This window comes from Mustela putorius, unplaced genomic scaffold (genome assembly GCF_011764305.1).
Source record: "Mustela putorius furo isolate JIRA1106 unplaced genomic scaffold, ASM1176430v1.1 tig00000095_pilon_pilon_pilon, whole genome shotgun sequence".
Taxonomy (NCBI): domain Eukaryota; kingdom Metazoa; phylum Chordata; class Mammalia; order Carnivora; family Mustelidae; genus Mustela; species Mustela putorius.
In genome coordinates this window covers 21988983-22005945 of record NW_025421280.1, presented here as the reverse complement: position 1 = coordinate 22005945, position 16963 = coordinate 21988983, and the positions used below count along the sequence as shown (strand labels likewise).

The window sequence follows — 16963 nt, the reverse complement described above, 5'->3', positions numbered from 1 at the left end:
GGGCGCCTGGGTGGCTCAGTGGTTTAAGCCTCTGCCTTCAGCTCAGGTCATGATCCTAGGGTCCTGGGATCAAGCCCCGCATCGGGCTTTCTGCTCTGCAGGGAGCCTGCTTCCTCCTCTCTCTGCCTGCCTCTCTGCCTACTTGTGATCTCTGTCTGTCAAATAAATAAATAAAATCTTTTTTTTAAAGATTTTATTTATTTATTTGACAGAGAGAAATCACAAGTAGATGGAGAGGCAGGCAGAGAGAGAGAAAGGGAAGCAGGCTCCCTGCTGAGCAGAGAGCCCGATGCGGACTCGATCCCAGGACCCTGAGATCATAACCCGAGCCGAAGGCAGCGGCTTAACCCACTGAGCCACCCAGGCGCCCTAAATAAATAAAATCTTAAAAAAAAAAAAAAGAGTCAAGACGCTTAATCTACTGAATCACTCAAGTGCCCCTTCTTGATCTCCCATGATGGCTCATTCAGGTCCCATATAGAGTGCTGCCTCCTTTGTGAGTCCCCTCTTCCAGACTAGCCAGACTAGCCTTCCCACCCTCATTCCCGCTGTTTTTTGCCTACTGAGTTGTTTAGTCTGTCTCAAGTTAGACTGTATCCTGAAACCTAGCCTCCGATCGTGGAGCAGCCTCCAGGAACGGGGCTCTGACCGTTCTGGAGAGAGAGTGCTGCCCTAACCCCCTGCACTCTATGTTGGCTTGCGGTGCGGGCAAAGGGAGTGCCGGGTGTCACCGAGGTAATCGCCGCTAACCGCGCTCCCCACTAGAGGGCGGCCCTGCCTAGCTCTGCCAGACGTGGGACTGGGCCTTGGCCGGAGTTCATCTCCTGTGCTGCCGCGAGGTCCTGTGCTCCCCGAGTCCTTAGAGGGACGGGACCCATCATTCCCAGGATTTGTCGAGGCCCCTCCAGGAACGGATTCAGTGGTTTGCGCCCGGTGTGGGCTACAGCAAGGCTAGGTCCGACGGTTGGGGCAGCTCTGTCCGCACGTGGGCGTGGCTGGGGGGGGGATCGGAGCGCTCAAGGAGCTCCTGCGGGGGAGACCGCAGGCCTATCCCGGGAAAAACGGGGAAGCTGAGGCTACCGCGGGGAGTCGCCTTGTCTTGGGTCATGCAGCGAACCGCCCAGGATGTGGGGGAGTCCCAGGCAGGACCCGCCCGGCTTTCAGCTACAGCCCCGCCTCTCCCTCCAGAGCTGCAGAGAAGTGGGGAGCGGGTGTCAGGCTCACCCACCCACTCGTCCTGGCCCGAGAGGCGGGGCCGCTTCAGCCCCGCCCCGCCCCCTTTGGCTGCAGCACCAGGGGCGGGGCAGGGCTGCCAGATGTTGGGGCGGCGGCGGCGGCGGCGGCCGGAGGTGCCGAGAGCGAGGAGCCGTGGAGCCAGGCGGAGGGCCGGGGCGCCGCTGGCCGGCCCGCTGGCCTTCTCCGCGCGGCTCCCGCTGGAGTTCGAAGAGGAACTGGCAGGCCTGGCGGGGGCTCCGGCACGGGCATGCACAGCGCTCGGCTTGACAGCTTCCTGGGCCAGCTCCGCTGGGAACTGGTGAGGCTTGGGAGCGGGTGTGGCTTGTGAGGACGCATGTGGGGTGCCCCGCTGCGGTCCAGCCCGAACGACACACGGGTAGGGGGCCGCCCCGAGTGCCCATCTGAGGCAGGATGGGGGCGGGGCGGCGCAGATGGCCCAGATGGCCCGCATCGGGTTTCGGACGGTTGGGAGCTGCATTGGGCATCAAGTAACAGCCGCCCAGCTGGCGTTGCTGCCGCCGGGGTGGCGGAGGGAGTTGGCGGGGAGAAACTTGTTTTGGGGCGGATCAAGGGGCTGCGAGGGACTAAAGAAGTGCTGGCGCTGTTTGGATGCCTTCTACTCCAGACTGACCTGTACCTCCTTTTCCTACCCCTCACCTGGCAAGTGCTCTTTCTCTGAAAGAGGCTGTGAGCTTTGGGGAGCTGAATCCCTCAGGAAGCGGGGATGCTCCCCCACCCCCAGCCCTGAACAAGACCTACTTCCCGATGCAGGCAGGCCCGCAACCCTGCCTCCCGCCCTGGTGGCGGGTACCGACTTGCCCAGCTTTGCGTGCTGCAGCCTGCCAGACAGCCACCAGGTCGGCTGATGGGAGCCACACGAGCTACATGTGCCAGCGCCCCCATACCGGCCCAGTGCCCGCTGGAGGCTGGCTGCCCAGGCCCGCAGGCCTAGCCAGCCCTCCTGGGCCTTCTGTTTGGGGACTGGTCTGGCCAGGCAGGCAGGGGTGACAAGTGCTACCCCCTCCAACTTGGGCCTTCTCTTCCTCCACAGCTGTGTGGCCGGGACACAGGCTCACCCCCCATGTCTGGCCCCCTTCCACCACCCCCCAAACCTGGCCCACGTGTTCTGCTCAGCCACCAACTCAGGGCCTCAGATGCCTTGGACGAGGACTCAGTCTGCTGTGTGGAAGAGGAGGAAGAAGGTGTGGTAATAGGCAACAAGGGTGTTGTCTTGGGGAGCCCCAGGGAGAATGCCCTGGACTGGGACTCTGGCTTCTCTGAAGTGTCGGGCAGCACGTGGAGAGAGGAAGAGCTGCCGGTACTCCAGCACCCAGCACCTGCAGCATGGCCCCCGCGTAGACAGCGTCTCTCGGCCAGTGGCATTCCCCTGCCCAGCAGAGTTCCTGGGGCCAGTGCACCACCTGCCCACCGACCACGGCCCAAGTCTACCCCAGATGCCTGCCTGGAGCATTGGCGGGGGCTGGAAGCTGAAGACTGGACAGCAGCCCTGCTGAACAGAGGTCGCAGTCGTCAGCCTCTGGTGCTGGGGGACAACTGTTTTGCCGACTTGGTGCACAACTGGATGGAGTTGCCAGAGGCAGCGGGTGAGGAGGACGATGGAGGTGGGCCCCGTGCCCGTGCCCGGCCCCCTCAGTTCTTGCTTGGGCTCTCGGAGCAGCTGCGGCGCCAGCTGGCCAGGGCACGCAGGGCGGCGATGGCAGGAAAGAGACTATCGTGCCCTCCTCGCCCGGAACCTGAACTGCCTGCAGACGTCTCACGATTTGCAGCCCTCATGAGCTGCCGCAGCCGCCAACCCATCATCTGCAATGATGTCAGCTACCTCTGACCCTGCTCTCCAGCCTGGGACAATAAAGGCCTTTCTCTGGACTATCCTGGTTCCATGCCCCTGAGGCTCTAGGAGGTGGCCCCAACCCTTTGAGGCAGTCTAGGCAGGCAAATCTAGAGAGCCTTTTCTCTCCCTGCAGGGGTCCCCTTCACGTCCATGTCACACGCCCTGTGCATTACTGCCCTGTGTTTTATCATCCATCTCCACTTAAACCCTTCCGCAATAAGCGTTTATTGAGTGCCTACTGTGGGCTCAGGATGCAGGGCTCCATGGAACTGGAGGACAGGGCTGCTGTCGTATCACACAGCTAGCTGGTAGTGCAGGGGTGGGAAGATAGTGTCCTCCTCCTCACCCTCACAGCTGAGCTCCAGCACCAGCACCCGCTGCCCTGGCTGAGGCATCCGGCCTGTCACCTGGCACACCAGTTCCGTCACCCTGGTATTGTGGCAGGGAAGGGGTTGGGGGTGATTGGCTAAGTGAGCAGTGGGAGGCAGAGTGACCGGGGATGGACCCGAGGGTGCTGATGGGCCATAAGGAGCTCAAGCCGGGGGCAGGAGCAACTCAAGACCGGAAACATCTGAAACTATTTTAGGAGCAGCAGGCAGGGCGGGCAGGAGGCAGGAAGCTGCGAGTCCCCTGGGAGTGGGCTGTGAGAGGGGGGCTTAGTGGGGTGTGGAGGAGCTGATGGGGCTGGCCAAGCAGGCAGCTGGGAGGCCCCTCCTCAGGTTTGCAGTCCTCACCCCACCCCCAGCCCATTTGCTGGCTCCATTTGGCAAAAGAAAGCCTCAGGAGGGTGTGAGGGGCCCAGATGGGGTTGGGAAGAGGAAAGGCGTCATGTGTCCCAACACCTCCAGGAACAGAACAAGGCCCGGCTGAAGCCTGGTGTGGGCTTACCCGAGAGCCAGGCGCTGGGCCTGCTTTTCAGGCGACCACCTTGCCGAGTAGAGCAGGGCCTTCCCAAACAGCAGCATCTTCACCCTCAGCCCAAATTGTTCCTAGAGAGAGACAGGTAAGGGACCAGCTAGGCCAGGTCATGCCTGACCTAAAGGCAGGGAGGGATGGGGCTCACCTTGAGATAGGCCAGCAGTAACTCCAGGGTCTTCTCTGGCTGCCCAGCAGGCACCTCCAGGCGGTTCCAACAGGTCCAGGTCCATGTCAGGGGATGTAACTGGGGGGGAGGGCAGTGAGAGGCTTCTCACATACACCCTCCCCCTACCCATTACCAGCAGCTCATGGCCCCTTTCCTAGAGGAGGAGCTGGACTAGAGGCAGGAAACAGAAGCCAGGGGGGTGGGGTTGGAAGGTGGGATCTGGGCCCAGAGTCCCAGCACCCTCCCTGCCTATGCTGGGGCCAGCACAGGAAATGGGGCTATGGGGCCCCCGCACAGGGAAACAGGCAATCCATCATGCAGGCGGGTTGTGTGTGCAGGGGGGGGGGGCATTGTTTCCTGAGGAAGCAGAAGCAGGGCCGCTGCAGTCACTGATAAAGCTGCTTGAGCCTCAAACGCAAGGCTGGGAGCTGGGGGTGGTGGACATCCTGCCCCCGTCCCGTCATTCCGTATTGCCAGGGTGTTGGACTACATGGGCACAGAGGATCAAGGGGCACAATGATCACTAGGGCCCCACTGGCTATGAGATCCCAGCAGGGACACAGTCCACAGAGGCCTCCTCTTCCTGTCCCCTTTCCTTCCCTATTTCAAGAGTCTTGGGGTTCTAGTGCAGGGAGCTGAGGGTGGCAGGGGGCCAGGGGCCAGGAAGGGGGCTCTGCCAGCTCCCCCAGAAAGAACAGTGGGGTCAAGCTGAGACGAGGCCAGAGGTGAGTTGTGGGGGGGACCGTCCTCTGCCCCCTCCCCCTCCACCATAGACAAAGGAGCTTATGTGCTAGCTGGAGGAGAGGCCTTTCACAAAAGAGCTCTGTGTACTGTGCTCTGAGGGACCCCAGGCCTGCTCAGCAAAAGCCCAGTGCTGGCCCATGACCTCTCCCCTCTCCCCTGGTGAGGGCATTCTCTCCACCCCCTCTCCCGTGCCCCGAGAAAATGCCAACTACTGTCGAGCCTGGGCACATAGCCAGGGGCATTCACAGCCCTGCACTTGGAGGAACACATACATACACACACACACACACACACACACACGGCCAGGAACGCCTGCTTGTGTACTCATATGCACACCCATGTACGCCCACAGCAAAGAAGAGCCTTGTACTCCCATCTGGCACACAGATGTACAAGCATGCTCCCTCCGTGCTTACACGCCACAGGGCCAAGGATGCCCAGACCCCTGTGCACTCACACGCACAAAATGAGTGCACACATCCCCACCTGTGGCAGTGAGCTCAGTGACCTTTAACTCAGCTTGGAGGGGGTGGGCCAGGGTCCCCATGCCCTGCGGGGGCGGAAGTTAGACTCTGTTTGGGGCTAGGGCTCTAGTGCCCCCTCCCTACCAACTCCCCCATTAGGGGCTCTACTACAGGGAGGAGGCTGTGAGGCTTGTCTGACTCAGCTAATGAGTTAAAGCTGCTGCAACCCCCAGACCCAGGGCAGGGGAGGGGTGAGGGGTGAGGGAAGCTGATGGCTGCTTCCTGTGTCTGACAGGTCCCAGTCTGGCTTCACAGCAGGAAGCTGGCTGGAGGGAGTCTTAAGGACTCCCCCAGAGTCTGGGTTCTGGTGTGAGCCCAGAGCCAGAGGAAAGCCCGTTTTGGTAGGTACAGGAAAGACCCAGGCCTGGGGGGGGAGGGGTAGTGTAAAGGGCTCACCTTCTGGACAGCAGGGGCGCAAGGCTCCCAGCGCTCCAAGCGGTTTTCGGCCAGATGCAGGTAGCTGTGGCGAAAGGCACGGAGGGGCCGTGGCCCACCCACCACCTTGTATAGTTCCAGGCCCACCAGGCCTGCCACAGCTGCTGTGGTGGTGGCAATGGCTGGGATAATCTGGCCCACGATTCGCTTGCTCTGCCAAGGACAGGAGATTTGCTCTGGGGTCGAGGTGTAGGGCTAGGGTTTGACCCCCACCTCCGGGTCTGAGCCCCAAGGGGCAGAGCTACCTGTGAGCGGCTGGCAGGGGGGATCCCATAGTTCTGAGCTCGCAGGCTTGCTGCTGCTGCCACAAAATCCACATGGAAGTTGCTATCATTGTCCTGTGAGGCCCAAGTCCCGACAGAGTTAACATGGCCTCAGATTCCCTCACCATGGCTGACTGTGTGTCCCTGCACAGGTGTTCCCACAGTTCTGGGGGGCAGGGGGGCATGCTGACATCTGCCTCCCTTATCAGATAAGGAAGCAGAGGCTCAGGGAAGGTGATCTGCTTTGGGGGTCCTGCCGGGAGGAGAATTCAGGCCAAGGGAACTCCAAATCCACCTTCTTAGATCTTGACCTTCCCCAACAACCTCCCCAGCTTGCCCCTCACCCCTGCTTGGGCTCCCACCTTCTCGAACTTCAGGGGCTCCAGGGGAGGGCTCCTGTTCCAGACCTTCAGCACTTGGTGCAGCTTCTTCAACTGCTCAGGGCCTGGCAGAGGAAGGGGGTGACAAGGCAGTTCTCAGCACCCACCTCCCGCCCTCTCCCTGGAGCCTGGTGCCTAGTCTTGCTCTTCCCTAAGCCTAAACCGACTATGTTCAGAGAGATTCCCTGATGGGCGCTGCAGTCTCTCCAGCAGCCCAAGCCCTGCACCTGTGCGCGCACCTACGGAATTCTGTCCTCACCTGGGGACCATAGCTGGGGACTCTCCAGGGCCCAGTGGTTTCTGGAGTCTTTTTTGCTGAATATCCGCCAGGGGAACAGGGGTATTGGGGGTGTGGGCAGCAGGAAGAGGGCCTACTGAGGGGCTAGAGGAGGAGCCCAAACCTTGAAAGAAGCAAGGTCAGAGGGCCTGAGAGAGAATGAATTGGCAGCAGGGCCCCCAGGCCCCGTCTTCCTTCTGTAGCTTAGGCTCAGAACAGGGCCAGGCCTTTGGAGGGCAGCACAGGGGGCCAGACCCAGGGACCTCACCAAACTCAGCAGAAGCCCCAGCTAGTTCCAGGTCACTAGGAGAGATGGGGGCCAAGGCCTGGGGCACAGGCAGCGGCAGCGACTCCAGTAGTTCCCTGAGCGCCGTCTGGTCCCGGGAGCCAGGGAGCCCATGCATCTGGGCATACAGGTTAGCAGCTGCCAGCACGTAGAGAAGGTGTGTGTCCTGCGGTCAGACCAAGAGCATGCACAGATGCGTGGGTGTGAGTGAGCATGCTCAGGTGTGTGGGGTGGGGGGCACCGGCCATTTGTGGAGCCACTGGAGTGCCTGTCTGGTCTCACAAGTGGACACCCACAGATGCACAAATGTGGTATGGCATCTTCAGCACCTGTACCCCTCTGCAGAATACAGAAGTGCCTACCTCGGCTCTGAGGGGTCACATCCCCACCTTGGGGTTCCCAAGGGACCCCACTCACTTGGCTGGCATCAAACTCCAAGGGCTTGGGACACTGTTTGCGACCCAACCAGAAAAGAGTTCCATCCTCTAGCACCTAGGGGAAGGGAGGTGGTTGGGCTCAGTCTGGTCCCCCCAAACCCTCCGCCTCCTGATCCCTAGACACCCACTTTATCAGGTGGGAAATGGCTCAGCAGCTGCCTGATGCCATAATGGAAGCGTCGTTGCCAGTGGCCCAGGGCCCACACCACACAGTCTTGCCAGGTCTGTGGACGCTGTCTCAGGACACCCAGCACCTCCTCCAGCAAGGTCAGCACCTGCGGCCCATCTGTTTCTGCCAGAGAAGTGAGTGCCCTGCAGAGAGAGGAGGTTTGAGGCTAAGCCCTGAAGACTCTGACCCTAGGGGCTCTGGACTCCCATCCACACCCTCTTGGTGGCCTTACTCTTGGTGGCGGTTGATGGTCTCAGCAGACAGATGGAAGAGCCCCTCAAACTCGTCCCGGGCCCACTGTGGGGCAGAGAGTCACCATAAGGTGTCAGGCGGGGAGCAGGTCTGCAGCTAGGGGTGGAGCTGGGTGGGGTGAGGGGGTCTCTGGGGTGCTTCCTACCTGCAAGGTGTGCTCGACTGAGCTGGGGAAGTACCGCAGGGTGCAGACAGGGTAGGTAGCCCCCTCAGCAGCTAAACCCGAGGGGGGCACTCTGTAGACATCAGTCACATGTGGCACGAACACGTAAGCATGGCCTGAGGTGCCCTGTGTCCCCGCGTCCAGTAGTGGCTTCAGATAGTGGGTGCAGCGAGCAGCCACATAGTGGCCTAGCAAGGGGGCAGAGGGTCAGGAGTGGGGCTGGCACGGCCTTGAATAAGGGGCTGAGTGTCAAGTTTCCACTCACGGGCCTGGAAACTGTCCAGGGCAGCAGCCACGCCATCCACATTGGAGAAGAAGTTGTCCTCGTAGATGTGCTCTGTTGTAGGATCCAGCGGGTGGGTGAGTGGGGTCACCTGCAAGTGTGAGTTCAGGCGACGAGTGGCCTCTGCGGCTACCTCTGCCTTGGGCCTCTGAGAGGAGAACAGGAAGATGTTGGGTGTGGGTGGGTGGGTGTTGAGGGGGGTGCACCGTGGACAGTCTGGGATGCAAGACGTGCATAGGGCCCAGCACTCACACCAATGTCCTGGGTCCTGAAGAGGAACTGACGGCTGAGATTGGAGCGCTCTATGTGGTCCATGTCAGCAACGGTCACACCTCCGCTGTCCCCGGCCCCCAGGCCCATTAGGGCAAAACCTTTGAGCAGCTCACAGCCGATAGCTCCAGCACCCACCTGTCAGCAAGAGCAGCCTTAGCCGGAGGGCCTACCTTGGCCCTCCCACAGACATCTCCCAGCTGGGCCACAAAGCTCACCAGCAGGTAGTGCTGCCGGCTCAGCTTCTCCTGAAAACCAGCCCCAAACACTGCGATTTGCCCATCATAGCGGCAACATCTCTAGGGGACACAGACAGGGCTCAGTGATGGCTGTGCTGTGCCTCCCTCTCACGCCAACTTTTCCAGGTCAGGATTTCTGGACTATTGTTCCTTCTCCTTCCCTGGTCTGAAGTTTGGAGAAGGCTTGCAGCCCTACCCTAGGTTCTTACCGGCGCACAATCCTCTGGTATGGGAAGGGGCTCCCCATCTTCTGGAAGGCAATCGAGGGCATCAAAGTAAAGCCACTGGTCCAGGGGCATGAACTTCCTGGAGATTGCCTAGAGGCCAGAACTTCAGGGTAGGGACTCCTGCCAGCTCCAAGACGCCTTCGATCCTGGCTGGGCTTCACCAGACCAGTGAAGTCGCCAGGGCCGCTGTCTGGTGCTGACACCCTCCGGCACCCACACAGATCTCCACACCCTTCCCAGTCTCATCCTGCCTGGGCCTCTGCCCACCTTTAGCACTTCCTGGGCAGCCACTGCACCCAGCATGGCTGCCATGGGGCTCAAGCCACCAGCACTACTCAGGGCGACTATCTGCACTAGAGCCTCATCCAGCAGCTCTTCCAGCGGCTCTCCTTCTGTCCCCTTCAGTGGTTCCAGGGACCGGGCCAGGCCCACCACCTTCTCTGCATCTGCCTGTGGAGGAGAACTCTGTGAGCATGGCAGCCCTGGCCTGGGCTCTCTCCCCCACTCAAACCCTTCATGAGGCCATCCCCTGATTCCATAGAAGAGGGAGCAGTGCCTAAGCGTGAAGGCCCAAACCAGCTGTCAGACTGTGTGGCCCACCAGAGGATGCCTAGACAGTACCTGCAGAGACTTTGCCAACGTGGCTAGACATTTCAGCCCAGAGCTGAGGGGGGAGGAGGTGGCCAGGGTCCCCAGGCCTTGTGCCTAGTACTTTCAGGGACCTGGTCTCAGGTCCAAAGACAGTGCTATCACTTCCTTTATGTAAGTGGGAAGCTGCCTCTGGGTTTATAACTCAGGTCTGTGAGATAATCACTGTTGCTTTCTGGTAGGTGAGACCCCAATAAGATAGGCTTGGGGGAGAAGCAACGGGGCCACTCACAGGATCCCATGGCTGGGGCAGCCGGCCATTGAGGCTCTGGAACTCGTGCAGTGCACGGAAGGCCTGATGTAGGCAGCGGGCACGGTGAGCTTCCTCTGAACCCTGCGCCACCACACGGGGCTGGAGGAGGGCTACATCCAGGGGCTTCTGTAACAGGTACTCAGCTCAGGGTCAGGTTCAGAACACTGCGGGGCCCTTGAGGCTCCCAAGCTCCCCCCTCTCAGATGCACTTGCACTCACATGGCTCACAGTCTTGGATCTCTTGACCTCAGTGACGGCCCCACCATGCAAGTAAGGGGAGAAAATTGCTGTGTTCCCAATCTCCAAGGTTCCATCCTCTGGGGGAGATCCAGCCTTGTCAGTATGACCTTTGAACCTGAGTTGTTCTTCATACCCTATCCTGTCTTGTGCCTCTGTCCTTGACCTTGCTCCATACTGAGGAAGGTGGAGGGAGAACCTATCCCCAAGGACCAGGCTGCGTGTACCCCCCAGGGAGGGGGCTTGAGGACTTAGGGGGTTGGCTTACCCTGTACGTGGATAGGCCGGGGTTCACAGCCATTGAGCTCAACCATGCCCTCAATGCCTGAGAAAGTTACCAGATCCCCATCGCGGAAGTAGCGGGCATCGGCCTCTTTTCTCAGGGTGAGAATTCCAGGGGAGCCCTGGGGAAGAGGTGGCTTGGCTCAGGGGTGCCCCCACTTGGTCAGCAGCTGAGCACCCACACTTCAGCACCCACCTGGGAGATGTGCTGGATGGCAGCTGTCAGAGGCTCTGCCTCTGTAGGGTCCTGCACAGTGAAATCCTCACCGAAGTCACAGAACAGCTGCCTGTGATGGGGTGGTAGGGGTCACTGAGCCAGCCCAGCGGTTACTCACCGTGCTTGCTGCTAAGGGTGGGAGGCACTAGGCACAGCCCAGGAGGCCAGCCCTGGGGAAGGGATGCTGGGAGAGGCTTGGAAGCTGGAACTTGAGGGAATTACTGGAGCAGGTGTGGAGACTGGGGTGGAGGAAGCAGAGGGTAGGACTGGGGGCTTCAATTGGGAGGGGATGCTAGGACAGGCCTGGGGCTGGGGGCAGAGGGGCACAGGAGCAAGCCTGGGGATCTGGCCATCCCCAAGGACAGGACCAGGCCAGTTGCCACCTGTGCTGTGGCTGGTCAGGCCGGGAGTCTTACTCACCCCACAAGGCCCCGAGTATCAGCCACCAGAAAGCAGATTTTGAGCTTGTGGCATAAAGCGCCCACCTCCAGCTGCTCCTCCAGCTTCGAGGCAGTCAGCACCACCACCTGGGTGGACCCCATGATCAGCAGGGCCAGACCCGCTGCTCAGCGCAGGGCCAGAGGAAGAGACCCGGCTCACCTGGAGAGTGGGGCAGGGAGGGTACCTGGAAGTCCAACAGCAGCTCCTCGGTGATGTAGCCTGTGTGTACGCACACTTGGACGGCGCCGTTGAGCTTAGCCAAAGGTTCCTGAGATGCCTCAGCCCTACTCTTTTTCAAGTCCTTCTCGGAGAGGAAAAACTAGGGCGAGACCCAGTATGCCTCAGGCAAGGGGATTTCTCTTGGGCCCCATCCCCACCCTGGCCTGGGAACCCATAGTACCCCTCCCATGCCTCTTACCTGGGCAGCCAGGTCAGACCAACAGGTGGGGTGGGGGTCATGCAGTGTGAGGCTGCCCACACCCATCAGGACCAAGTTTTTGGCCACCTCGGCCCCCAGACCCTGAAGGCCCGATAGCAGGACCTTGGCTCCCTGAATCCTCTGCATGGCTGGCAAGTCCAGCACATACCTGTGGAGGGGCAATGAGAAGGTAGGCAGTGGGAGGCCAGAAGTCAGGAGGCCATCCCACTCCCTTCCCCACCTCGGGCCTCACAGCTGCCGTGAGTACAGCTGCTCATCTAGCAGCTTGGCGGTCTCCAGGACACCCATCCTCAAGCAGGAGGCAAGACGGCAGGCCGCAGCTCCTATAGACAGGGTCGCTGTGTGGGAGGCTGTGCCCGCGGAGACCAGCAGCCCGTAGCAGCCAGTGCAAAGGTGCACTAAGTTTCCGGGAGTGAAGGACGCTACTGCTCACAGCTTTCTTCCTGGCTTCTCTGTCATTTCAGGGAAAGGGAAAGTGAAACTAGACTGAGCCAGCTCCTGGTCCTGCCTCCAGAGAGATCTGGCAGCTGGAGGGCACAGGCAAAGTGGGATGGAACTCTAGGATATTTGGCCTCTGGGAAAGCAGGTATTTTTTCTTTTTTTAAGATTTATTTATTTATTTGAAGGAGAAAGAGCAGGTGCTTGTGAGTTGGGGGAGGACCAGAGGGGAGAGAATCTTTAAGCAGACTTCCAGCTGAGCATGGAGCCCAAGGACGCAGGTCCTCCCAGGACCCATAAGATCATGACCTGAGCTGAAACTGAGAGTTGGGTGCTCAACCAGCTGAGCTCCCCAGGTGCTCCAGCAGGTGTCTGTCTTGAGGACAGGAGCCATGGAAGAGACGCAGGTGGGCTGGAGGCCATGGTCTCCTATAGGTCCCTAAATGTTTCAAACCTTGGGCCCCATTCCCCTCAGTGTCGATGCCTGAATGGGCTTCCTGCCCACAGAGTGCTGGCAGGAGCCCCCGTGTCCTGAGGATTCTCACCTGGTCCCTAACACAAGACAGAGCTGGTCCCATTCCAGAGGCTGTGGGAACTTGTGAGGCTTATGTTGCCCCATCCCCGGAGCCCAAAGCACAGATCCAGGTAAAGTCTGACATCTTTGGGAGTACCTACTTGGCCCTGGGCCCACTCCTGAGGATAAGGATTCCCCCTTGCCCACAGCTGCCAGCTCAGAACAGACGGCAGTCCTAGGTGACCAGTCAGGGAATGAGTCCTGGGACTCAAAAGAGAATGGTCAGTCTCTGAGCACCAGACCTCAGAGTGGCACCCATGGAGCAGCTGTGGTCATGTGTGTCCTTACTTTTCCTTTCAACTTTTATTTTGAAATAATTACAGACTCAAAGGACGTTGCAAAAACAGTAGAGGCCCTGTGTACCCATCCCCTAGAGATGTGTCCTTTTGCCTCCTTAGGAATTTGGGGCCAGTTCTCTGGAGGGTGGACCACAGTTCTCCATAAAACTCCACAACAGGGGTACCTGGGTGGCTCAGTGGGTTAAGCCTCTTCTGCTCAGGTGGTGATCTCAGAGTCCTGGAATTAAGTCCCGCATCGGGCTCTCTGATTGACGGGGAGCCTGCTTCCTCCTCTCTCTCTCCCTCTGCCTGCCTCTCTGCCTACTTGTGACCTCTCTGTCAAATAAATAAATAAAATCTTAAAAAAAAAAAAAAAAAGAAAAAAAAAAAAAGAACTCCACAACAGCTAGACCAGATGTGGTCATGGATTCTTTTTTTAAAGATTTCATTTATTTACTTAACAGAGAGAGAGAGAGAGAGAGAGAGAACAGCAGGGGGAGCAGCAGGCAGAGGGAGAGGGAGAAACAGGCTCATAGAGCAGGGACCCCGAGGCAGAGCTCGATCCCAGGATCCTGGGATTATGACCTGAGCCAAAGGCAGACGCTCAATGACTGAGCCACTCAGGCCCCCCCTCCTTTTTTAAATTGAGGTAAAATTCATATAACATTAAAATAACCACTTTATATGCAGCTATCAACTCTCTGTAGTTTCAAAATTTTTCATAACCTATCAACAACCCCCACCGCATTAGTGACTGTTCATCCCCTACCCCGATCCCCCGGCAAATACTTAGATTCTTTCTGCCTCCAGGGATTTACATAGTCTGGATGTTTCTGTAAAAGGAATCATAGAAAATGTGACCTTTGATATCTGCTCTCTTTCACTCAGCATGTTTTTGAGGGTCATCCAAATTATAGGATGTATCAGTACTTCGTTCCTTCTTACGGCTGAAAAATATCCCATCATATGACTGTATCATGATTTGTTTATCCAGTCACCTGCAGATGGACATTTGACTTGTTTCCATTTACTGGGAGTGTCATATGTACAGGGTACAAAAATCAGGGCCGGACTGTCTTCTTCTGGCTGGCTTATTCCACTTAGCAAATATCTTCAAGGTCCATCCATATTGTAATATATTACAGAATTTCCTTCCTTTTTAAAGCCACATCATAGTCCTTAGATGTATGTACCACATTTTGCTTATTCATTCACTGGGGGATGGACACTTGGGGGGCTTCCATTCTTTAGCTATTGTGAATAATGGTGCTATGAACATGGTGGTACAAAGCTCTCTTCAGGATCCTGCTTCCAGTTCTTTTGAGTAAATACACAGAGGGGGAATTGCTGGATCATATGGTAATTCTATTTTTAGATTTTTGAGGAGCTGCCATACTGTTTTGTGGAGTGGTTGTACCATTTGACATTCTCACCAACACTGCACAAGGGTTCCAATTTGTCCAAAGTCTTCCTAACACTTGTTTTCTGTTTTTTAGATACTAGCCATCCCAATGGGTGTGAGGTGGTATCTCATGGTAGTTTTAATTCATACTTCCCTAATGTTTAGTGATATTGTATATCTTTCATGTGCTTATTGGCCCCTCGGCATCTTTGGAGAAATGTCTATTGCAGTCTTTTGTCTGTTTTTTTCTTCAAAAAAATTTTTAAAATGTTTTATTTATTTGACACACAGAAAGAGATTACAAGTAGGCAGAGAGGCAGACAGAGAGAGGAGGAAGCAGGCTCCCTGCTGAGCAGAGATCCCAGGACCCTGAGATTATGACCCGAGCCGAAGGCAAAGGCTTAACTCACTGAGCCACCCAGGCGCCCTTTTCCTCAAATTTTTATTTAAATTCTTGTTAGTTAACATACAGTACAATATTGGTTTCAGGAAAATTCAGTGATTCATCACTTACGTGCAACACCCAGGGGTCATCACGAGTGCTCTCTTTAATACCTGTCACCCTTCTACCCATCCCCTCACATCCCTCACTCTGTCAACCCTCAGTCTGCTCTCTAAGAGTCTCAGGGTGGAACACCTGGGTGGCTCAGTTGGTTAAGCATTTGCCTTAGGCTCCGGTCATGATCACAGGGTTCTAGAATTGGGCCCCTTATCAGGCTCCCTGCTCACCCTCCTCCCCTCCCCTGCCACTGCTCATGCTCTCTCTCTCTCAAATAAATAAACTCTTTTTTAAAAAAAAGTCTCATGGTTTATTTCCCCTGCTCTCTGCCTTATGTTCTTCTGTTTCGTTTCTTAAATTTCATGTATGAGTGGAATCATACGATATTTGTCTTTCTCTGACTTTTTTCATTTAGCATAATACACTATAGCTCCTTCCATGTCCTTGCAAATGGCAAGATTTCATTCCTTTTGATGGCTGAGTAATATTCCATTGTGTGTATATACTATATCTTTATCCATTCATCGGTCGATGGACATTGGGTTCTTTTCATAGTTTGGCTATTGTTGATAATGCTGCTATGAACAAAGGGTGCATGTATGCCTTCAAATCTGTAGTTTTGTATCCTTTGGGTAAATCCCTAGTAGTGCACCTGCTGGGTCACAGGGTACTTATATTTTCAACTTTTTGAGGAACCTCCATTTTTAAAAAAGATTTTATTTATTTGAGAGAGAGACAGCCAGAGAGGGAGCACAAACAGGGGGAGTGGGAGAGGGAGAAACAGGCTTCCTACAGAATAAGGAGCCCAACACAGGGCTCAATCACAGAACCCTGGGATCATGACCTGAGCCGAAGGCAGATGCTGAACTGAGCCACCTAGGTGCCCCTTGAGGAACCTCCATACTATTTTCCAGAGTGGTGGCACAATTTGGCATTCCCACCCACACTGCAAGAGGGTTCCCCTTTCTCTGCATCCTCACCAACATTTTTTTCCTGTGTTGTTAATTTTAGCCATTCTGACAGGTGCAAGATGGTATCTCATCGTCTCTTGCCCATTTTCAAATTGGATTTTTGTTTTTGACTTTTATAAGTTCTCTATATATTTGGGATATTATCCCTTATCAGATATATGACTCGAAAATACTTTCTCCTTTCTTTGGGTTGCCTTTTTGCTATGTGGACAGTGTCTTTTTGGTGTTAATCCTTTAAAAAATTTTTTTCGATAGAATTGCCAGTGAAGCTATCTTGTTCTGGGCTTTTCTTTCTTGGGAGTTTTTGTTTGTTTTTTAAAAAGATTTATTGAAAGAAAGAGAAAGAGTATGTGCACGTGTGAATTGGGAGAGGGACAGAGGGAGAGAATCTCCAAGCAGACTCCCCACTGTGTGCGGACCACCCCCCCACGAACACAGGGCTCCATCCCATGACCCATGGGATCATGACCTGAGCCAAAACCAAGAATCAGACACTTAATTGACTGAGCCAGCCAGGTGCCCCATCTTGGGAGTTTTTTGAATACTGGTTCAATCCCCTGACTAGTTGCAGGTCAATTCACATTCTCTCTCTTCTCGAGTCAGTTTTGTTAGTTTCTGTGTGTCTACAAATTTGTCCATTTCAATTAAGCTATCCAGTTTGTCGGTGGACAGTTGTTCACAATATTCTCTTATAATTCTTCCCATTTCTGTAGAATTGGTTACAGCATCCCCATTTTCATTTGACTTTGATAGTTTGTCTTCTCTTAATCAATTTGTTTAAAAGTTTGCCGATTTTGTTGACCTTTCAGAGAAGCAGCTCTTGGTTTTGTTGATTTTCTCTATCATATTTTAGCATTCTGACACTAATTCCTATGTGTGTGTTTTATTCCATACCACCAAGCAATTCTCCAATGCCAACTGTGCATCCTGTAATTCAACTGAATTCTGAGACCAGCTACCTGGGGATGAACTCAGACCCACTGCCTGCTCCAGCACCAGTCAGCTACTTTTGCAACTGGAGCTGCTATCCACACCTCCATGAGGAATGAGGGACAGTGGCTGGGTCAATCCCCGCTTTTCCTCTGCCAAGTACTTTCCCAGTTGTCTGATCTGGTAGCAGAGTTCTGAAATAGTTGATTACAATTGCTCCTTTCATGTCTTTG

The 16963-nt window shown here is 55.9% G+C and overlaps 2 protein-coding genes across 5 annotated transcripts; one reads left to right on the top strand and one right to left on the bottom strand.

The window, feature by feature from the left end:
- Nucleotides 1-1303: 1303 nt before the first annotated feature.
- Nucleotides 1304-3124, top strand: INKA1 (inka box actin regulator 1). Its single transcript, XM_004760623.3, has 2 exons — nt 1304-1534; nt 2288-3124. Exons 1-2 carry the CDS (start codon nt 1484-1486, stop codon nt 3080-3082), a joined length of 846 nt encoding a protein of 281 aa, XP_004760680.2. The 5' UTR covers nt 1304-1483; the 3' UTR covers nt 3083-3124.
- Nucleotides 3125-3297: 173 nt separating this feature from the next.
- UBA7 (ubiquitin like modifier activating enzyme 7) lies at nt 3298-12058 on the bottom strand. Of its 4 annotated transcripts, XM_004760621.3 has the most exons (24): nt 11871-12058; nt 11618-11786; nt 11384-11518; nt 11179-11285; nt 10738-10828; nt 10528-10663; nt 10242-10339; nt 10002-10148; nt 9389-9571; nt 9104-9211; nt 8874-8954; nt 8638-8793; nt 8368-8533; nt 8085-8290; nt 7920-7984; nt 7647-7830; nt 7499-7573; nt 7064-7247; nt 6501-6583; nt 6121-6213; nt 5837-6028; nt 4152-4250; nt 3977-4077; nt 3298-3517 (listed from the first exon to the last, which is right to left on the bottom strand). In XM_004760621.3, the coding sequence occupies exons 1-24, from the start codon at nt 11924-11926 to the stop codon at nt 3382-3384; spliced, it is 3051 nt and encodes a 1016-aa protein (XP_004760678.1). In that variant the 5' UTR covers nt 11927-12058; the 3' UTR covers nt 3298-3381. The 4 variants fall into 4 exon arrangements, 3 of the variants coding, with proteins under 3 accessions (XP_004760678.1, XP_012916097.1, XP_012916098.1); XM_013060643.2 differs by lacking the exon at nt 7499-7573; XM_013060644.2 differs by lacking the exon at nt 8874-8954.
- Between the last annotated feature and the right edge of the window lie 4905 nt (nt 12059-16963).